This window comes from Mastomys coucha, unplaced genomic scaffold (assembly GCF_008632895.1).
Source record: "Mastomys coucha isolate ucsf_1 unplaced genomic scaffold, UCSF_Mcou_1 pScaffold22, whole genome shotgun sequence".
Classification (NCBI taxonomy): Eukaryota; Metazoa; Chordata; class Mammalia; order Rodentia; family Muridae; genus Mastomys; species Mastomys coucha.
Genome location: NW_022196905.1, coordinates 173,047,036 through 173,070,248, shown reverse-complemented (window position 1 = coordinate 173,070,248; position 23,213 = coordinate 173,047,036). Strand labels below are relative to the sequence as shown.

At 41.7% G+C, this 23,213-nt stretch overlaps 1 protein-coding gene across 10 annotated transcripts in view; it reads left to right on the top strand.

Annotated features, from left to right (window-relative positions):
- The window catches only part of Nrg1 (neuregulin 1), a 1,068,405-nt gene that overhangs the window by 860,728 nt on the left and 184,464 nt on the right, over positions 1-23,213 (top strand). For 2 of the 10 annotated variants that reach the window (XM_031339501.1, XM_031339490.1), the window contains exon 1: positions 10,979-11,520. The exons of 5 other annotated variants lie outside the window; for them this stretch is intronic. In XM_031339501.1, coding sequence (XP_031195361.1) covers positions 11,421-11,520 — 100 coding nt within the window. In that variant the 5' untranslated portion in view covers positions 10,979-11,420. Of the gene's footprint in view, positions 1-10,978; positions 11,521-23,213 lie in introns of those variants that run through there. 3 more of the 10 variants (XM_031339493.1, XM_031339491.1, XM_031339488.1) reach the window with 2 other exon arrangements.

Sequence of the window (23,213 nt, the reverse complement as noted above, 5' to 3'; positions counted from 1 at the left end):
GGGAGAAGACGGTCTCTAGATCATAGAGGAGCTAGGATTTGCAAATCATATTTGATCTCCTGCTGTCTGAGCATCCTAAGTTGTTTCTCCATGTGCTTGGGTCTGTTACTTTGAAAAATAAGAATTTTTAAACAATATAACAGGACTTTTGATTCTTTTGTGCCCCTGGGAGGTGATCCTGTCCATTGGTCAGACTAGAAAAGGTAAGTCTGTGAAACTTAAATTGTATCATAACCTTTATTCCTTTGTGTCACTCCTCCTCTCTTCCCCCTCTGCTCCACACACAAATAAACCCTACTGTCAGAGGCACTATAGAAGCCAGTGTGTTTGCAAAACTGCATTAGTTTGCGATTGCTGTGTTACAAACTACCCGAGCCAAGGCAATTTCAGTATGTGAACAAAAAGTTCCTCGTTCTATAGGCGAGAAGTCTGGGTGCCATGTAATTGAGTGCGATACATGTGGCCTCACAAGGTTAAACTCACAACGTTCACTGGGTTTTATTGTGACCTGGAGCTTAGGTCTTCTTCCAAGCTGATTCAGGCAGTTGACAAGATGGTTTCCTGTGAGCAGTCAGATGGAATGTTCCTTTTCTTGCCAGCTGCCAACTGTGCCCCCAAATATGTAAAGGTCTTAAAGGTTACAGGGAAGACCAGCAGGAGAAACTTTCTCTTTATATTAGGCCTACTTCCTTTATTAAGGGCTCATTTGAGTAGGTCAGAATCCTTAGGGTGGATGATAATTCTCACTGTTCTCATTCTAATGGGGGCAGGGATATCCAATTTACATATTGTACCGAACACACATAATATGTATAGAAGTTATACTTATAGAATAATGGTGGGAAAATGGCTATGTATACTCAGTACACATGCTATTTTTTCTTCTAATTATTTTTAAGCCTCAGTTGGTCCCACTGTGTCCATGAACCCTGTTGGAATTAGGGACAACCCTACTGTACTCATCTGAGTAATTTTTTAAAAAATACTCTTTGATCTCTCTGCTTCCTCTGACTGGGATATTGGGAGATTTTTGGAGGACAGAAAATCCAGATGCAGCTCATATCAGGAAGTAGATGTGGAGTAGTGTGGTGAATCTGAAATCTACAGAAACACAGAGTTTTATTGCCTTTACTAGTCTTAGACATATGTCCCAGTAGTGTGGCCTGGGATCATTCAAAATCAATTCAGAGGTTAGAAGAGTAAAGTGATGTATGCATTAAGCATAAAGCTTCATTTTGTGAAGTTGGCCTGAATTTATAAAGAGATATTGGGGACATCTATGATTGTTGGCAGGAGCCCAGGCCACTAGAAGTCAGGGGACAGTAACATCCAGAAGATATGCCACGTTTTGCACCAACAGCTTTGGTCAGAGCACTGTACCTTTATTTGAACCTCACAGGAGCAAACTGACACACACAAGTGATGATGACTTTTACTTCACAGATGACGCGCTTCTTAAAGCAATATAAGCAGAACTCTGATTGCCTGGGACTCTCGCGAGGCTAGGCTCCTCTTTCTCTGTTTTTCATCCAGATCCTTGGCAAAGTCGCGACCCTGCCTGCTCACCACTCATTGTGTTGAGTGACTATACTGCTTCCTCTACACTTACAGTTGAGGTTTGAGAATCGAGATCAAAATTGTCTACCTACATAGATTTAAATTTTACAGAAAATTATACAAATAAAAAGTTTCTCACGAGCCTTATAACACTGTAAACTATCATGTTCATGGGTAAGAAGTTTATCTTTATATGAGTATTTGTTGATATGAGGATATCAAATATAGACTACATAAGCAAAAGGCTGAAGTTGATGTAAGCATATGAAAGTAGGATATCAAAGTGAGTACCTTTGTTTCGGCAACCCTGGGAACTATGATTCTTCTTTCTCTTTGTTTGTTTGTTTCTTTCTTTCTTTCCTTCTTTTTTTTTTTTTTTGGTTCAATAATGCTGCACATGCAACTAGATGTCTAGCCTGAACTGAAGCAAAAAGCTAGACTTGGCAAATGTTGCCTATTTTCTATAAAGGAAAATTAAGTACAAATTTTGAATTCTTTACATATATTTAGATTTTGCTCTCTCTATATATGTACAGATATACAGAGAGATATGCACACACACAGGTATACATGTGTGTACACACATACTCAGAGAGACCTGCACACACACACACACACACACACACACACATATATATATATATATATATATATATATATATATATATATATATATATATATATACATGTACATATATATATATGTTTATATATACATATATATATATAATGAGGAGAACAATTTCTCGGGTATCATACTTCATAATAGGAAGATAGCTTTGAAATTAAATAAGAAATAATAAATTTAAATATACATATATATTAAATTTTACTTACAAAAAATTATAAGTAAAAGATCTCCTGAAATTTAAAATATCTACCTATGGTGTTTCCTGAGGCATAATTATACCAGTATTTGTTACTATGAGGAAATCAAACATAGAAAACATGTAAAACCCTGAAGTTGATTTAGATCATACACACATATTCACACATACAATTGTTGCTATTAACTGAGATAAATAGCATCAATTAGTTCTGATTGAGAACATCAGAAAAAAAATAGAAGATACAAGTTTTGTTTTGAATGGTGTAGAAACCTACCACAAAAATAAGAGGAAGAAATTCAAGGTAGAGGAAAAAACCCCACGATCTGACTGGTATTACAGAGGTAAGAGTATGTCCAGTTTGGTGTGGCCAGAGACTATCAGAGAAATGGAACGAGGCTGAACATTTGCCTTTCAGTGAGACCAGGAAGGACATGGTCAGCTTCTATGGAGAACTTCTAAAGTTACTGAAGCAGGAGCCCGGTAGAGGCTTGCCACTAAGGCCTGACAAGATAATAACTGTATTTTAGAAGATTAACTCTGGTTGCAGGAGGAAGAATAGCTGGCTTTGAGAACTGAAATCACAGGAGTAAAAATGGAGAACTTCCAAATTCAGGTCAAGAATGCCAGAGGGTCCAGAGAAAGGGAGAGGCAGAGAAAAAAAAGATGAGAGGGAAGGGAGGGAGGGGTGGAGAGAGGGGGTGATGGAAATGGAAGGGGAGGGAAAGAGAGGGTACTGAGTTGCTCCACAGGTGAATGGCCAGGGACTGGGACACCAAATGTCTCCATGTAGTCAGGAGAAGCGAGATGTAAGGAGAAAAATGGGAGCTGTTTCTGAACAGTTAAATTTAGCCTTGCATTTCGGATGTGTCTAGTTTGAAATAGCTGGAAATGCAGTCGTGGGATGAGGGGAGCTAGAGAGATAGCTCAACAGTTAAGAGCAGCGAGTGCTCTTCCAGAGATCCCAGGTTCGAATCCCAGCACCCACACTGCAGCTCATCCCTGTCTGTAACTCCAAGATCTGACACCCTCACCCAGACATAAAACATGTGGACAAAGCACCAAGGCACATTAAATTAAAAAAAAGAGAAAGAAAGAAAGAAAGAAAGAAAGAAAGAAAGAAAGAAAGAAAGAAAGAAAGAAAGAAAGAAAGAAAGGAAGGAAGAAAGAAAGAAAGAAAGAGAGTCTTGGAATCCAGACAGAATTTAGAGCAGTAGATACACATTTGTGGATTAACATTTGAGCTCATGACAGTGAGGGGCATTTTATAGGATTAGAATGTAGTTAAGAAGAAAAGCATTTCAAATAGCAGGCCACGGGCCAGCATGCATAAAAGTGGGAAAATAAAAATCTTAGCGAAAGAGACAAGGAGAATTTTCATGAGCTACTCTCCGACGTCCCATGGATGACAACTGGAAATGAGTGGATACAGAGCAGCCTGTCCAGGCAGGAGGAAGTCAAACACGGTCTGAGTACGGATCAGATTACTCAAGGGAGGAGAAGCCAGCAATGGATTCCACGAGGGCATAAAAAAGCAAGAACTAAGAATGTTTGGTGTGAGAGGAAAGGCTCAAAAAACATTGTCCTGTTACAGAATGAAGCTTGTAACAAAAAAAGATAACATTCATGGAGAAGATGGGGATCCAGGGTGACCTGGTACCACAGTGGGCAGAACAAGTGCTCAGGAGGAGGAGCAGAGTCCCTTGGCAATGCTTTAATAAAAAAGACATAGAGACTAGAGGAAAAACGGACATTTCTCAAGTGAATTAACATAGGCTGTCAGTTATGTTCCATACATGGGAGAGCCGCGTAGAACCAAACCCATAACCCCCATAATACAGACATGTTTAATATAAAGCCCAGGAAAATGCTGACTCAGCATGCGCTGTTCCTGAAAGTGTGTGTGTGTGTGTGTGTGTGTGTGTGTGTGTGTGTGTTGCTAGGGATTTGTACATGGTAGGGCAAGCACTCTGCCACTTAACTGCATGCCCAGCCTTGACCTTGGTTATAAGGCACAGTAAGTTTTAGTCTCACCTATGATAATATCCAATATGTAGAAATCCGAAGGCTTACTTACTCTTAGTTATTCAAATGACTGCACAAGAACATGTTCAAAATTAGTATTTTTTCAGTGACATTTCTTTGGCTCTCCAGATTGTACTACACTATCTTGGGATCCCAGAAAACATTATACCCATACACCCAGATGATTTTAGTCCTGTGAGACTCATACCTTTGAGACCGACCCAAACTAGCCCTGGTTTTGCAACACACTCGCCACACGTGCGCGCACACACACAGACACACACACACATACATATACAAGCACACACGCACACCTAATATATGCACCAGTGAATGGGGGATTTCATCTTGTATCTTCGGGGATGAGTTGGAACAAACTCAGTCTTTATGATCAAGCAGAGAAGATGACACTGTAATACTTTCCATATGAATATTATCTTCTGTGTGGTTGTTCATTGGTTTTTGTACTCGCTTCTCTTTCTTTTCTGTGTTTCTGGGCGTTCATTTGGTTTCTGTCAAGTTGGTTAATTGCATTACTAAATCACCTGTAAGAGATAGCTTACCTCCTTGTTGTTAATACTTGTAAAATTCTTTTCCCAAATGAAGGGGGTTTGAAAGACATACACGTTTTTAATATACCCACACAGAAGAATTCCCTACATACAGAGTGTTGAAAGTTGGTCTGTTGTGGAGTTCACTGACTTCCAGGCCTAGATCCAGGCTGGAGATGACTGGAACATTCCACTGAGAACTTCACTCTTGGCTCAGCTGGGAGCTAACCATCCCTCAGCAAGTCAGATATTTGAAGCATTGGGCCCAGGAGACACTGAAACACAGAAGGGCCATTTTCATAGGTTTTAGTTAGAAACCTCAAATTATGTGTGAAAGAGGCAAAAATATTTGTGGTATTATTCCTTGCCTGGGCCAGAAGTGGAATAGTGTGGGTCAGCTCTTTATCCCATGGAGCCTAGCTATTCTAATGACATTTTGAAGTAATTTCCTATAATCTGTTTTCAAATGCTTCCTACCAGGTGTCTTTTATGGAACCTACAGAAAGGAATTGACCTGCTAAATTACTCTTGCTGTTCAAATATTTGACATACTAATTCATCACTCACAGCATTTAATTTATATTTTAGTGTCATTATAAGTTTAATAGGGAGGACTCTTTTCCCAGTCACGAGAAAGTGTATTTCAAAGGAAAAAATGTTACCTTTGGAGAGGATCTTGCGGGCTGATGTTTAAAAGCCATCCAGGCATCTGATTTCTCTCTTGGATATATATCAGTGCACACAGAGGCTGAGCTATAAGAATGCACAGAGAAACCCATTTTTATCTGCTGCCTGAATATGGACAGTGGGCAACAGCTGAACCAAGCTGGTTTCAAGGCGGAGGGAGTGCCACTTGTTTCAGTGATGGGATGGAGGCATCTAGACCACTGTTGTGTGGAGTGAGAAACAACCTGGTGGAGAGAGAAACTGTATATTCCAGGCTTGGAGCAAGGAGAGGTCATACAGCCTGCTCACTATGCTGTGATTTTAGATTAGGACCAAGAGAATAAACCAAGCCAGGAAGTGTACCACACAGGTGAAACTCACAAAGACGACTTAAAGAAAACACCTTGACGTTTTGTGACTCTATGGAAGCCACCTTCTCACCTGCTAGAGATTGGAGAGATACGTGAGGATTTTTGCCTTTTTATTTTTTGAATTCTTCCTATATATTGATTTGTTATTTTATGGGTATGAGTACTCCTTGTGCCCACAGAGGTCAGAGGAGGCCATCAGATTCTCTGGGGTGGGAGCTGCAGGTGGTTGTGAATCATCCTGTGTGTTGGGAATTGAAGTCAGTCCTCTGCAAGAGCACCAAGCATTCTTAGCTGCTGTGCTAAGTCTCCAGACCAAGATTTTTATTTTTCGATTTGTTTTTAAAAGGCTTCCTTTTGTTGGATATGTAGAGGGCTTTTCTACTATATGCAAGTATATTGGGTTACAACCCCAGCACTGTAATAAATGAAAATCAATCAACCAATAGATTATTTTAAGAGAAATTACTGCAAAATGCTATGCTTGATAATTATATGCATAACTACTATTTAAAATAAGATTGAGAGGTACATACACAAATGCGCCTTGTAGTCTTATGGGATGTGGGAGAGAAATTGTATTGGTCTTAATTTGTTCACTAGTTAACAAACTACATACTGGCTTAGATACATGCAATGTTAGACAAGATTGAATATAGTCTGTCCTCAGGGATATGCATACCCTAGTAGGGGCAGATTATTAAATATTTCACAAAAATGATTAAAATCTGGGAGAATTGTTATTTAGGGATTGCAAAATGTGTCCCCACCTCCAAGCTCCTGCCCCAGCTTTCCTCTGTGATAGACTGTGCTGGGATGTGTCAGCCACGTAAGGTCATTCCTCCCTCTGAGTACCGCCAGGGTTTCATGTCAGCAAGAGAAAGTAAACGCAGACAGGTGCAAGCTTTTCTCAAAGGGAATTAAAGCGTTTTCAAAAACACTGTCTTAGACGTTTGCCTTATCACCAAAGAGATATGTTACCAGCTAAATTTACAAAAGAAAAGAAGGACAGTTTGGAATTTAGCTCAGTGATAACACTTGTCTAATGTGTAATGACCTAAGTCCAGTTCCTGAGATGGCAAAAGAAAGAAACAGAGCAAGGTTTGGGGAGGAATGTGAATAAACACGAATATTAGCTGCATCATCTATTCAAGTTGTGGATCATAAGATTATTATTATTACTCATAAATAATCATCATTAATAACAATGACAAATAAAGGTGATTATCAGCATGTCCTAACTGTCCAAGTCACACGAGCAGGACCACCTATCCATCCTTTTTAGAATGTCTGAGATCATAAATTCACAATTTTGGTATACGATGGATTTGCTTCACAGCAGACAGAATGCGATTAATTAGTGGTTCTATTCATTGTTTGCTAAATGTAATGGAGGGATTGCCTCAGTTTTTGCTAGGGTACCATATGTTTCAGAAGGACTTTGTTTATAAAACTTGAATTACCCAGGCTCTCTACTCACATTCCTCTGGTACAGGGGCCATTTTCACGCCACTCAGTTTTGCATGCGTTTTTGATTATGTGTTATTTATAGGGATAGTGTGTACGATGATAGTGAAAGGATTACCTAACCTCTAAGTATGTAATTGCCTTATACCATTAGTATTACTATAGTAGTAGAGATCACAGAATATACTTGAAGTGAGTAGAGGTGACTTTGTCATAAAGCTAATGACTTTTCAAGGCCTGTGTTCGGTCAGAATCCTCCTTAGTGTTCTTGTGCCTACATTATTGGTATGTTCCTGCATGTGAGGACTTAGCCCGGAGCTTCTCATGCTGAAGCATACACTCTGACTTCCATTTCTATTACAAATCTGTATTTCTAAATTTGCATTATTGTATTATTTTTCTTCCAAAAGTTTTCCCAAATTTTATGAGCTTCAGGTTTTAGAAAAATGTATGTAGCCTTGCTGAGTTGGATACTTATTCTGCATGTGTTTCTCACAAGATTTTAGTTTTCCATGAATCAAGACAATATTTGTGTTCTTCCACTGTCCAGGATTTCTTCAGGAAATGCTTGATAAATGAATGAATCACACAGATCTGGACTTGAGTCTTGGAGTGCTTCCTTTCATTAATTCATGTGCTATCAGCATCAACCTTGTCACAAAAGATTTTAAAAGACAATCTTTGTTATTTTGTTTATTCAAAAGTAAATCTTTGTTAATTCATGTGCTATCAGCATCGACCTTGTCACAAAAGATTTTAAAAAAACAATCTTTGTTATTTTATTTATTCAAAAGTAAATCTTTGTTATTTTATTTTAAAAAACAAAATATCTATCAGCAGAGGTTCAAGTTTAGTTTTCATTCCTATCAGAAACGTACATTTTGAAAAAAAACAAAAAGAAAAAAAAGAAATCACATTAGTACTTTTTCATTTTGTTTTTTTTTTCCTTTATTTTTTGGGGACTAGAATAGAAAGGGATTATTAAAGAACATATTCAACCAGCTTCATAGATCCTATGAGTTTTTCAAAGGCAAGTCTTGAAGTAGAAAACTGCAGTGGTCAGCAATGGCACTTCTTCAAGCTGCCGTTTTTTTGAGGACCCCTACAGCTCACCTTCATTTCTCAGAGTGATTACATAACTTCTTACTCTTCCGCCAGTTGACATATGTTGACACTTTGGTGTGTAAGTTAGTAGCTGGCAAGTCATCTATGATCCCTGTTCTAGGAGCTGAACAAAACCTAACAAACTCATTAAGATCACGCACTTATTTCACTTTGAAATGTTTTGATTAAGCTAACATTTAATATGTTCTATTTAACTAGTTATTTTGTAACATTTTTGGTTTGTGTTGTTTGCCGTTTTTCTTCTTTAATGGAGACAGTCTCCCTTTGCAGCTCAGGCTGGCTTTAAGGCCCCTGGTGGGACTCTTGCCTCATCCTGGAGTATCAGTCACTTTTCTTGGTAAAATAGTTTGGAGGTTTGCCACCTATCACAGAGGTTTTATTCAAACAGAAAATTTCAGGAAGTGTAGACTCCTTTTATCCTCATGGAGACACTCCCACCACTAAGAAGGTGTTCTGGGAAGTCAGTATCTAGACTCCAGAAGAAGAGATAGAAGATGGTGTTCCTGTAGCCTTGGGTTTTGATTACCCCCGTATTTGGGGAGATCTTACACTTATTTTTTAAGTTCCAAGATGCAAGTTTGTTTTCAGTCCTTTGATTCTAAAATGCTGATGTTTGACAACACGTGGTTAGTAAATCTTGAGCTCTCTAACTGCCTCACATCCTCCAGATAAATACCCTCAGAAACGAAAGGGTTTCTGCTGTCAGCGGCTTGCTGCCGCTGCTCCTTGCTGGCTGAGCAGTGGCCCCTCCTGGGAAAGTGGAGTTAGTCCAGCCGGCACTGGGGCCACTTTTCCTTCTCCCTGAACCGCCCGCTACAGTGCCTCTCAGAGTCCTAATCTTTCCTGGGGTTCTGCTGTTTGTTTGGCACAGGGAGGTTGGTATGTGGTATTTGCTGGAAAGCTATCAAGATGTCTGGACACTAAAGGTTTAAGAATAAAGAATGATGCCAGGACTGTTGAGGTATCTTAACGAATGCGAATGCAGGGTTTGATTCTTACTCCCGTGAAAATTAAAGTAGGATAAGAATGATTCGTAAGACGACTTAAAATGAACATCTTGCCCATTTCCCTTCCCACCCATGTATGAAAAGGGTACTCTGGATTTCACCTTTATTTAAATCGTGGCAGCTGGAGAACACAGAGAAAGCTGCAGACTGCAAGTTAGCATTAACTCCAGGAAGTGAAAAGGAAGGAGCCAAATTACCCTGAAAGTGGGATAGCTGTAGAATATTGATCGTTGGTGTGAGCCGTTTCTTGACCACAACTTTATACCATCGTAAAAGAGCAGGCTAAGTTGGCCACAACTGAGTGTGTTGTTGACAGCGTCTCAAAGCAGAGACCATTGTGAATCACTCCTTGGTGCAGATTACTCTGGCCTCTGACTGCACCTTAGAGTTCTTCACCTGGATACAGGAAAACTGGGATTCACTCAGCAAAGTCTAATGGGGGTGTGTGTGTCGGGGGTGTGTGTGCTGGTATTAATGAACTAGGGGTCTGGACTACACCATAGTTCTAAGGTCCCAACTCACTCCCCCCACTCGCCGATCTGACTTGTACCCACACACACCTTAGATATGTTACTGTCTATGGTGAACTATGGCTCCTCAGTTCTTTTGGAAATTAAGTTGTAATAAGAGAGACGAAGCTAGAGTATTTTTTTTTAAATGGAGATGGGAAATCCAATAGTCATGCAATTAAGCACAGGAAGGCAGACACATACTCAAGTGGCAGATGTACGACGTGCAAGCTGTTCATGCTTGAAGTACACAGAACCCTTCCTGGGTACCTCAAACTCCCCCTCCACCCCAGACTGCACCTTCGCCCTTGGTGCCGGAGGGAAACTTCTCTAAAGCGACAGAGAAATGAACTCTGAACCCTTCTGGGAACTGGCCACTGTTCCTCCCCCTCCCCAGGGCTCCAGGTCTCCAGAGCTTCATTGTGGAGCAGGTGTTACAGTTGCAAACTTTTCTCCATCTCCCCCCACCCCTCCACCCCACCACACACACACACACACACACACACACACACACACACACACACACACACACACACACACACACACACACCACTTTTCAAGGCTTGGATCAGCTCCCCAGACTGTCAGGGACTGGGAGCACCAGGATCCCTTTCTGGCCTCTCCAGGCAAGCTGCTCGGTTCGGTCCCGCGGCTGCTGCGACTTTGTCAGCGCAGCTTCCAGCGACCCCTGTCGGGAGTTCCAGGCAGCCGCTGGGCTCGGCCGCCCCCAGGCTGGCCCGGCTGCCAGAAGAAAGGGGCTGAGCCGCGATCGCCTAGCTCAGGCTCCTCCCGGTGGCGTGTCTGCGCCTCGGGTGGGGGTGTGGTGGGGAAGAGGGAGGGGGCGAGGCAAGGGGAGGGTGCGAAGGAGGCGCCTGCGTCCAACCTGCGGGCAATTGAAAAAGAGCCGGCTAGGACTTCCCCAAAACTTGTGGGAACTCCGGGCCGCGCGGGCAGCAGGAGTGGAGCGCAGCGCAGCAGCCGCAGCTGCCGGGAGGTGCGAGCCCAGACCGGACTGTGAGCACCTTTCCCTCGTCTGGCTGTAAGGGAGCGAGACAGGCCACCGGAGCGAGGCCACTCCAGAGCCGGCAGCGGCGGTCCCTGGGACACAAGAGTAGCCCCGAGACACCCCCAGACGGAGCAGACGCCGCAGGTGATCGAGTCCACTTCGCTCCCTGCAGGCGACAAGCGACGCCCCCGCACAGCCCGGCCGCTAGCTCTTCGCTCCGGGGGACAAACTTTCCTGCAAGCCCTTGGACCAAACTTGTCGCGCGTCACCGTAGCCCAGCCGGGTCCTCGTAGAGCGCTCATCTTCGGCGAGATGTCCGAGCGCAAAGAAGGCAGAGGCAAAGGGAAGGGCAAGAAGAAGGACCGGGGATCCCGCGGGAAGCTCGCGCCCTCCGAGGGCGACCCGAGCCCAGGTGAGTGCCAAGCCGCTCCGTCGCTCCCAGGCGGACACCTAGCCCTGTCCGGTGTGTCCCCGCGCTGCTCTCTAGGCGCCCGACCGGGTCCCGGAGCTGCCGTGCGGGCGCCGCCTCTACCTGGTGACCGTGCGCAGCGCGCTCCCTGAGCCTGCTGGCTGTCCCTCCCGGGCCCTCCGGGTCCGCCGTGCGCCGCGCTCCCGGGCTCTGCTCTCCGGCCCCGCGTTGGTCGCGGAGTCCAGCCCGGGAGTGCGGCTCCGATTGCGGGATCTCTCCTGGCTGCGCGTGCCCTGCGGCCCGGGGGCTTTGCGTGGGCCCCGTCTGCCCTCTAGCGAGAGAAGCGGGAACCGGCTCGGGGTCCGAGAGCCTGCGTCCTGCCGCGTGGGCCGGGGCTGCGCAGAGGGTGGTCGGGGAAAGGGTGGCGTGGGGGCCCGAGCGTCCGCGCGGTGGGCGGAGGGAAGCGGTGGACAGCCGCGGTGCGAGCCTTGGATCGCCCAGATTGCGGGCGGCGATAGGGAAACCCAGAGCAGCTGAGAGGGATTCCTAAAGGTCAGCGAAGCACGCAGAACCCGACCCGGTGCCAAGATTCAGGTCGGCTCTGAGTACATTTGGTTTTAGCTATTCAAGTTTTCAGGGCTACCCTGATAAAGATGACTGACTAGTTTAGTTTCCCGAAAGATGTCAGAAAGGAACAATTTACCCCAACTTTTGAACCCCATTGCTGACTGGTTATATAGAAAATGAAAAGAGAGGTGGGAGGAGGGTTAAGGTTTTTTTGTTACCCGTAGTTTTTCATCCACCATCAGAAGAGCTCAATGTCAATGACAGTGCCACCCTAGACATCCCTAGGAAAGGCTATTGCACTAACTTGGTCAGAGGAGGCATGAAAGGTTACCTATGACCAAAACTTGTCAAAGAGTAGCTAAATAGATGCTTCCGGAATGGCGCGTGAGAGGGTCTTTCCCCTCCCTCTGCAGTCCTCTCTGGTTGATTTGGATGCCTTGTGTCTCTTAGAGCATCCCAACACACATTATGAAGTACTTCTGGGAGATTAGCCACACTTGTGCAGTCTGTGCCGAAAGGAGATAAGCAGAGGAATCTGCTCCGAGCAGGAAGAGAACAAACCGCTTTTGCTTAGTACGCTCCTAGGATTCGCTCAGCGTTTCAGAACCTGGCTTGTTGGCAGAGACCCTAAGCAAGGTTTAGAACAAAACAGAAACTGAACAGAGAGTAATTGTTTAGCCACTGGCCGTTCGTTCTTGTGCCTGCATAAAAGACACTGCTGATCAGTTTCACCTTAATTCCCCCCACATGAGCCTTGCTGAAGGTAGACGGGTGTTTTCCTAATATTTATTGTATATTTTGGAGATTAACTACAACATTGTACTCAACAAAGTATGAAACGGGGACCTAGATTAATGTCATCGTAGTATGTTAAAGAGACCCAGATCTGTAAAAAGAACTTTCTGTTTCCCTTGTCACCACTTGTAGCTTTTATTTACTTCAAATGCTTGCGCAGGCTGCTTCGATCGGTGGTTCTCAACCTGTGGGTCGCGACCCCCTTGGTGGGCCAAAGGACCCTTTCATACGGGAGACGCATAACAATAGCAAAATCACACAGTTGCTAAGTAGCAACAAAATAATTTTGTGGTTTGGAGAACGGAGTTAAAGGGTTCGAGCATTTTAAGGGTTGAGAACTGTCTTAGATGCTCTCCTGATTTAAGGTGGGGTGGTGGTCTGACTAGCATCCCTTTCCGCGGCAATCTTATCTCTCATCAAAGGCTCAAGTCTACAACATACCTCAGATGTTTTAGTGAAGGCAGTGGCTCAGGTAAGAAGAGGGTAGGAAATGTCTCAGGGTTGCCTGCAGCCCTCACTCACCAGGTGGGCATCTGTCTCAGGACTGCCTAATGTTCTCAGAGAAGGCTAGAGTTTCTTTGCTTGGCTCCCTTGAGTCTTTGTAGTCCCACCGCTATGACTCTCTCTAAACCAGACGGAATGATATATTTTTTTCACACTTTCCCAGAAAATAACTGGGATGAAGTTGTCTGTGGGATCGATTTTTAGTTTGTTTCCTGTCATGAGATGATTGGGGGGGGGGCTGAACCGAGAGACACTTTGCTCCCTCTATATAAGTTTTTACTCCCTTTTGGACACTGTCAACAGATTAAACCAGATTAAGAGTATTTATTCATTTGATTTGCAAATGGTCCCCTTGAAACTTGCATTATGTAGAAATACAGGGCATTATTAGATAGTGCTGCCTAGGGTAGCGCTGTTTCTGCCTTTGCTTTGTCTAATGGTAAGTTCGGTCTGATTTTCCTTACTGAAGAAGGTGAGTAGCTAATTGCCCGACTGATATGTGGGGTAAAACCATCCTCGTTCCGGATCTTTCCTTTGGCCTATGGGTCCATGGAATCATCAATAGCCTTCACATTTGCCATGTAGCCAAATTTAGGATTTACAAGGACAACCATCTCTTGAATTGTTCCCGGGTTGGTGACCTTCAGTGTCAACCTTTCCTTAAAGACAACCATTGAAGTGCTATGCGTGTCCCTGGTGATGCAGTCCTGTGCTTTATCACATCAGCTTTACCACAGCGAAGATAACTGAGGATACTTAGCCCTGCCATGTACTTGATCATATGCATAGGCGCGTTGGTGGGAACTCTTCAGGAGAAAAAGACTTTTTAATCTGCTGTATTGACAGGTCTAGTTATACCTGGGTCATACAGACCTGGCTATGTTTTCCTATCTGCATTTTGATGAAATTAACAAAATACTGAACTGCACACTGTTGGAGCTCCAGATGTTCAATAGAATTATCTCCTCTGTAATGATGGCTATCATAGGTCCCACGTCCTTGAGGTCATAGATTCTTCTTTGCATAAAATAAGCAACCTCAGCAAAATCCTGTGCTTTGTGTCACAGATCCATGTATGGAGGGTCCCAGGATGTCCTTAATGACAAATCCAGTTTTTCTTTTTATCCTGTCAATTTACCGGTTGACTTGAGACCTTCCTTAAGATTGCTGATGTTTTTCATATTCTGTACAGCATTCTTTTCGGTACTCTTTTGACTCTTAAATGACCTGTAACAAATCTGTTACTGTACCTGTTTTAGATCTAGAACTATTATGTGCTATTTTTTTCATGCTTGGTGGAAGGGGTATTTGTGAGTGGAAAAACTTAAGAAACTTAGTACCACTAATAGTTAGAGGCAGGCTGTGCACGCCTCAGATGATATCATCCACCTGTTTCCTTAACTAAATGGCTCCAAAGGCTGAAGTGCCTGTAAACATTCTTGGAAATAAAGTGCCCTGTCACTAACAGGGCAGTCTGTGTTTACAGAAGGCGAAGGAATGTCCAGTGATCTGTTTCAACCTGGTTACTTGTAACTGCTTACATTATGTAATTATTAAAAACATTAAAGATTATTTACAGAACAAAATGGGACTTGTTATGAAGAAGTAAAAAAGAAAGCAGGAAGAGTGAAGGAAGGAAGCGTGGATACTGTTTTAATATTTACAGAATGATAATGGCACTAATGAGAATGAGGAGAACATATATGTGCTTAATATATGCACATGCGTCTGTATATATGCACATGTGTATACATGCTTATATATGCATGTGTATATGTAGATATCATATCAGAAAGTCTTGGGCCATCATCTGAACAGTAAATATGTTTCCAGTATCCTCAGTCCTTTTCTATTTAGAGCAATGAAGATTACTGTTCATTAATTAAGGGTGATACTATCAATGTTCCAGGCAGTGTATTACATGCATTGTATATGATATCATTTTTAAAACAGAAGATACAAAAGCGTCCTAATATTAGGCAGAACTAAATCCTAGCCCTTAGTTCTCTAGACAGACTGCTTGGATGTAACTTCTAGCATCACCAAACCCCCGTTAGCTGTAAATTCATGGGAAAATTACTTAATCTTTCTGTACCTAAGTTTCCTTTTTTTTTTTTTTTTTTTTTTTTTGTAAAGTGGAGATAATTCCTAACTCTCTGGAGTGTGAACAAGATAACCCAGGAAAGCATGCTGACTCTCGCCCACCAGGGAATCAGTACACAGTAAATACAAGCTCTCTTTATCAGATTACTCGAGGAAGCGATTGTTTGCAAGGCTATGTGACATAATTTTCAGAATTTTCCTTTTATGGGAAGGAAAACCCAATGCTGACCTCAGGTTAGAGTAGATATAAATATTAATATGCAGTACCTGTAAAGATAGAGAAAAGTAAGTACATCAAGTTTCATAACTGCATACATGTATTATGAAAACATTGCCGAGCTCAATCTAAATATTGAAAGTAGACTGAGGTGCAGCAGGATTTTATCTGGCAGGAACATGTTGAGGTTTCAAGCTGCAAGACTTTGAAACCTGATTCCTTTTCTGGCAATGCTTTAAGAGTTGCTGTTCAAACCTCCTTTTGTAGTATAGAATATGTAGTCTTCTCTCTTGAGACTTGCATAAATTACAGCCACTAAAACACAAAGTACATCAACATGTACTTTGCTATCTTTACCAGGAGTGACAATGTAAAGTTCATACATCCTGGTGCAGGTATTTTGAAATAGAAGCAAAACAAGCAATACAATAAATCCACATTGCTCAGTGTTTGCCCCTTTTCCAGCCTCACTAGAATGATTGTATGTCAAGTTTTAGGTTCAGGGAATAGAAGTGTTTCTTACCAGACAGATTAATTTTTACCAAAGAAACAAGATAAGTTGGAATTTAACAATGCTGATAGTTTTCTCGCTTCAGTCACAAGAGAAGAAATCACAACGTGTTGTCAGTATTTTTTGGGGGGGGGGGTGTGTTATCAAATTTGCTCCAAGAAGTGATAACTGCACTTCTCTTGATTGGTTAACCCTCAAACACTGACCCTTGACAAATAGAAGGAGAAGAAAAAAATTAAATTGTGTTATTTTACTTTATTTTTACCAAGGGAAAATATACCTACTAAGTATACTGTTAATATGCATAAAGCTAACTTTCCCTAAAGCATCAAGTGGTATTTCTTCCCATCCTACTGGTTTTGTATCTGTAAGAGTTTTAATTGGCTGAAATGAAAAAACAAAAAGGGAGCTACCAAAATACCAATAGATGTCACTGTTTGTTGCTTTAGAAGATGTGAGGTGTCAGGAAAAACAAAAATAACAGAAAACCCAAAACAACAACAACAAAACTACCTAGCATAGTTCATTCTGTTTATTAAATATGAAGCTAGCTAATTTTAAGAGCTTGTTGATTTAGATTACACTATACTCCGTGTTTGCAAAACTACATTTTGTTAGTGAATAAACACACATAAATCTGCTTCTGATAAATATTAAAAAATATCTTGCAAGCATGAAGAACTCAGTTTGCTCTCCAGAGTCCACATTAAAAATAAGCCTGGTAGTGTCTGCATGCCACTGTTAAACTGGAGAGGTAGAGTCAGGCAGATCCAGGGGTCTTCTGGATGGCCAGCCTACCTGGCAAGTTCCATGCCAGTGAGAGACTGAAAAAAACAAAAAACCGTACGGACCCCGAGGACTGTCTTCTGTCCTCTGTATGCCTGCCCACCCATGTGCATGCATCGTTGTACACACAGGAATACGATAAGCACAAATGTCTCTGCATTAAGCTTCCCCAAGAATTCAGAATGTAGGTAGAAAGCTTGCTGATACAGGCGGCTTTTGGAAAACAAAGTAGCCATCTTATTTGAGAATTTTGCAGTGCATTGGTTGGGTTTCGTGTGAATTTCAAACTGTAAGTGATGCCCATTTCTCATGTCCTCTTGATGACAGGAGTTAGGTTTATGTTTGAGACAGGTCAGGTTTCTTTCTTCCCCTTAGAAGTGACACCTTCCTCTGGCCTCCAGAGGGTGCTCTGAGAGCATTGTACTGCTATTCCCCAAAGACAACTAACTGCTTTTTCCTTTTTTCAGTTATTTGTAGTACCCTGCCTGGGCAGAATGATAAAATGAACAGTGTCTTGGTTGGATCAAGGTTAGCTGACTCGGATAGATTTCTCCCCCCAGCCCCAACTAGTCAGTAGCTCTTCCCCCTAACTAGACAGTAGCTCCAATTCCTTAAGAATTCTGAGTCAGGATATTCCCAGACTTCACAGTGCTCATGCTTACCAGGATGCCACATTTGGTCAGATTAATTCTCATTGACACCTTCCTGGCAGCCCCTGTCCAGTTAGATGCAAGTGATCCTCATGAGGAAGCTGAGTCATATTTACCAGTTTTCACCCTGGCCTTGGACACTTGTGTGGGGAAGCTCCCATGCTGAACAAAAGGTATTTGCCAACAGATTTATTTCTGTTGTTTCATCAGACACACAGGCTGGCTGTTCTATTGAAGAATGCTTTGACATACACATTTCCAAAAACAGGTTAGAGTTGTTGCGTGAATACTGGCATACACAAACCCATAACTCCTCTTACTTACGGGTCTCCCGTTTAGGATGATTTAAAGATTTATTCTTGTTTTTTATTATGTGTGTCTGTGTCTGTGGGTTTGTGTGCAGGTGCCCACGGAGGCCAAGAGAGGGCATCAGATCCCTCGGTGCAGGAATTAAGGATGTTTGTGAGCTGCCCAGAGTGCATGCTGGGAACCAAACTCAGCAATCTGCCGTAACCTTTGAGCCATCTCTTTAGGCTGTTCAGGATTGAATCCACCCTCTGCCGGCCATATCTGTCTTGATCCCCATATCATTTTCTTTTATAAAGTGTAATGCAGTTTGTATTACTTGTTGCTGGAAAGGAAATATTAATAAGAGGAATAACCTTTGCTCTGCCACAGTGTCCCAATGCTTTCCAGCTCCTTACTCCAATAGGAAAGCAGCTGACAGTGCCGGCAGCTGTCAAGATTTACTGTAATGATGTTGGAGTCAGGGAATGTTATTAGGCTGAACCATATGAAATTGTCGGTTTTATAGGTCACGCATGGCTGGTTTTACCCCACATGTCATAGAGTTTAATATCAGATTTTTTTATAGTAATTTGGCTTTATGCTTTATATATTATTTTAAATAATGTAGTGATAATGATAACTTAGAAAGTATCTTAGAAATTTTAGTAATGAAATCGGATTAAAATTCATGCATGAAAGCTACACTAGGGGATAATTGAAGAAGTAGCAACTTCTGCAGATGGTAGGTTGGCCTCCTCAGATGGCCACAGAGGATGAAGTCACTGTAAAGTTACAGGACTGGACAACTGGCAGTTTTTACACGAAGAAAAAAGTGGCAATTTTGACTGGGAAGTAAGTCTTCTTTTACCTTATTAGTATATTTTTATGTATATCTTTTTAAAATGATACACTTCCTTTTATTTTGTGTGCTTTGGTGTTTTTCCTGTATGTGTCTGGGTCAGAGGCCCTGGAATTGGAGTTACAGATAGCTCGGAGCTGTACGTGGGTGCTGAAAATTGAACCTGGGTCCTCTGGAAGAACATCACAGTGCTCTTCATCACTGAGCCACCTCTCCAGCCCTTTCATGTTATATCTTAATCGCCAGGTTTCTACAGAGAAGTACTTCAGGTGTGATTAGGGAACATTGATAACTGGTAAAACAAACAAACACCCAGGCTTTATTTTATTGAATAGCATGAAACTAGAAAAGCCATTCACCCCAACACTATCCTTATTTTTTTAATTTTTATTTTATTTTTTATTTTTTGGTTAGACAGGGTGTTTGTGTGTAGAGCTCTCTGGCCTGAACATGATGTGCAGGCTAGGTTAGCCTCCAGTTTACAGACATGGCCCTGGTCTGCTCTTTCAGTGCTGGGGATGAGGGTAGAGTGGCCTTGGGTCATCTCACTTTTACACTATCCCATCACATTGAGTTTTCTCTTATTCTCAAGCAAAGATGTGTTTCCTGATACATATGGATATATGTATTTGTATATTATTTAAAATATATTTATTCAATCTTATGTGTATATGCCTGAGGCTGTGAATGTTCATCCCACGAATGGAGATTTTTAGTTGTTAGAAGAGACATCAGAACCTCAGAACCGCTGGAACTGGAGTTACAGATGGTTATGAGCTGCCATGTGGGTGCTGAGAACTGAATTTGGGTCTTCTGTAAGAACAAAACCTGTGTTCTTAACCACTGAGCCATCACACATTTTTGTAAGATTGCTATATTTATAACTTGAAAGTTCAGGTAAAGCCTGTTTTAAAAGTACACCTTTTTGTTTGCAAGTCATTATACCCGAAATGTCCCAATTTTAGAGTCTAAAGTTATAGTTATAAAGTACAATACAATATCTTTAGTTATTCCATAGTAAATCTAAAGCCAGTCATTACGTGGAATGTCTACATTCCAGTTTTGAGAGCTTGGGCTATAGCTTAGTTGTAGAGTATTCACTTAAATTCCAATTTTGAGTTTTTTCAAATAAATGCAATTTAAAAATATATAGGAAAATGTTTTGGATATTAATTCTCTTAATGAACTCACAAATTGAAAGTTGAAATTTCTACACATTTCAAACTTTTAAAACTTATGTTTCAATTTGGTTTAATATAAAATTTGAGTATTAAATTATTTTTAGAAAAATGTTCATGTTTGTAGAAAAGATTTATTATTTATGTGTATGTGTGAATGCCTACACAGATGTGTGTATGCTATATGCATGCCTGATGCCTCTGTAGGACAGAAGAGGGTGGTGGGTCTTTTGGATCTAGAGTTACAGGTAGTTTTAAGCTATCTGATGTAGGTGCTGGAAACTGAACCTGGGTCTTCTACAAGAACAGCAAGTGCTCTTGATCACTGAGCATCTCTCTACCCTAACCCTTTCAAGACGTCTCCACAGGAAGAAGGTTTAAGGAAGCCAGTCAAAACCTTAGCCAGGCCCAAACATAGTACATCTCAGTGACATTCTATGTGGTTTGAATGAATAGTCTGTAGCCATGGAGCTTTGCTTAGTGTTATATACTCTTGGTATCAATTACGCTTTTATTCAGTCATCCTACAAGAAGAAGAAGGAGGAGAAGGGGAAGGGGAAGGGGAAGAAGGGGAAGGGGAAGGGGAAAGAGAAGGGGAAGGGGAAGGGGGAGGAGGAGAAGGAGAAGGAGAAGGAGGAGGAGGAGGAGGAGGAGGAGGAGGAGAAGGAGGAGGAGGAGAAGGAGAAGAAGAGGAGGAGGAGGAGCGGGGAGGAGGAGGGGGGCAAGGAGGAGGAGGAGGAGAAAGAAGAAGAGAAAGAAGAAGAGGAAGGGGAGAAAGAAGAAAAGGAGAGAAAGAAGGAAAGAAGAGGAAGAAGGAGGAGGAGGAGAAGGAGAAGGAGAAGAAGAAGAAGAAGAAGAAGAAGAAGAAGAAGAAGAAGAAGAAGAAGAAGAAGAAGAAGAAGAAGAAGAAGAAGGAACAGTAACAATGACAACTTTCAGAGTTGAAAAATGTACCTTTTTTATCCTCTTTCTCTTGAGTTAATTAGAATGAAGTCATGCCATTTAGAAAAAGGAATCCCCCAATTTTATTCTTGAAAATATTTGTTTAACTTAACTGTTTCATATGTTATTTATTTCAAAATTTTCCCTTGACTGTAGTTATAAGAAATTGCAGCTCATATGTAAGGTCACAAGAAAGGCATCCAGAGCCAAAGACTAGGAGGTGTCAGATGAAAGGTATTTAATAGAAAACTGTCATTCACAAGAAGAGCACTTCCTTTTATTGAAATAGTATATGTACTGTTATGTAATGTTACATTAAATTCTTTGTCTTTTCAAGTTTGTCTGTACTTGGAAAGTTTTCTAGTTGCCACTGAGTATGTCTGTTCTTCCTTGCCTTTCTGGGTTCCTTGTGGTTTCTTTCATCCATCCATGAGGACAATGAGGAGTTGGTCACCTTCTTTAATAGTAACTGACATAGTATCATCTTCAAAATAAGAGAAGTTATTTTGGATGTAGCACCGTATATAATTTCATAGCCACCATGTAGTAGTTTGTATATACTCAACAGAGTTATATTTTTATCAGGTCTCTCCGTTTTTTCTCCATCCCCTCACCCCACTTCTAACTTGGAGAGTTTACTTTCTTAGTATGCATTAATACTACATTGAGGATCATGGGTAATAAGTAAAAGAATTGTACGTCTTTACTCTTTTTATTCTTTCATGCAGATTTCTGGATCCTAGCCATTTGTAAGCTCAGTTGGGGGTCAATATGAGGCTAAAACATGAACCTGTTAGTCAACAGTTCAGATAGAATCCAGGACAGGACATTTAAAATCATAATTGAATGACTCTTACAAGCTTGAATGATGTTTATGTTAAATAACATAGTTTTATATCTCTCAATTCAGTAATGTCAAGTATGGGTGATATTGTTTTACATCCATTTATTTATTCATGTGCACGTGTATGTGCATGTGTGTATGTGTGCAGCTGTGTGTATGTGTGTGTGTGTTGCAAGTTGTAAATGAACACTTGCTACCTTATGTGGAGTGGACAGGGGCCAACTTGTGGAAAGTGGCCCTCTCTCCATCACATGGGATCTAGTGATCTAACTCAGGTTGTTAGGCATGGTGGCCAGCACCTTTTCCCAGGGAGCCATTTGCAGTCTTCTACAGTTAGAATTCACATCTCCATGTTCTGGGAGCTGTTGATAGAATGAAATCCTTCTAAAAGATGTTCTTGGATTCACATGCTGCTGTTACCACCTCCACTTGTGACAGGTGATCCAGTCTTGTCCACTCAAGGGACAACATTGGTTCTTGTATCATCTAGAGCCAAGCAGGTCATTGTCTTCTTCCAAGTTTGTCTGTCTTTGTCACCTTCAAGTAAAGCTCTCTTAACTGAACGTGTCCACTAACACTTAGCAGCCTAAACAAAATGCTCTTGCAGTGTTCCTGTGTGTGTGACTGTGTGCACATACACACATAGTGCTGGGAATCAAACTCGGGACTTTAAACATGTTATTTAGGAATCATTCTGCTGTTGTGTTAGAAGTTTTGCCCTATCTCTGACAATTCTTGTCTTTGAGTTCAACCTGGTACCATAGGCCTGTTATCCCAGTTACCTAGAGATCTGAGGCAGGAAGACATTAAAGATCTAGCTGACCTACAGAGAGAGAGGTCAAGGTCCACTTAGACCTCTCAGAATTAAAAGTGAAAAGAGGGCTGGGGACAAAGTGCATGGTGGAATGCTTGACTTATGTGCACAAAGCCCGGGGTTCCTCAGTATACTCCCTGCCCTGTAAATGTGTTATCTTTGTGTACAGTGCATTTCAGAGCAACACCTCATGAAATACTGACTTTGAACAGTACCCATCAGATGTTTCACTGACACATCAGTGGTAGTGTGGCTTGGAGTTTTAGGAAAGAGAAATACCCGATTTAATCCTGACTGTGGCAGGGATTTCATTGACCATTAAAACAGAACAGTGATTGTTAATAGACAGGTCCTGCCTCTCTCTGATTGCTTGGTGTGAGTCCAGACATGATTCCTCCATACCATGACTTGGGCTCCACTCTCTGCATTTGCACACATGGACAGTAATCTATATGAATTATCTTCCAGACCTGGGGTGAAGGTTTTATATTTTGCTTGCTGTAGAACCAAGATTACAATGTCAGTTTTATTTAAAATGCCAATTCTATTTTATTTTATTTTATTTTATTTTATTTTATTTTGGGTTTTAAGGCATTTATTGTAGAAAGGCAGAGAGAGAGAGAGAGAGAGAGAGAGAG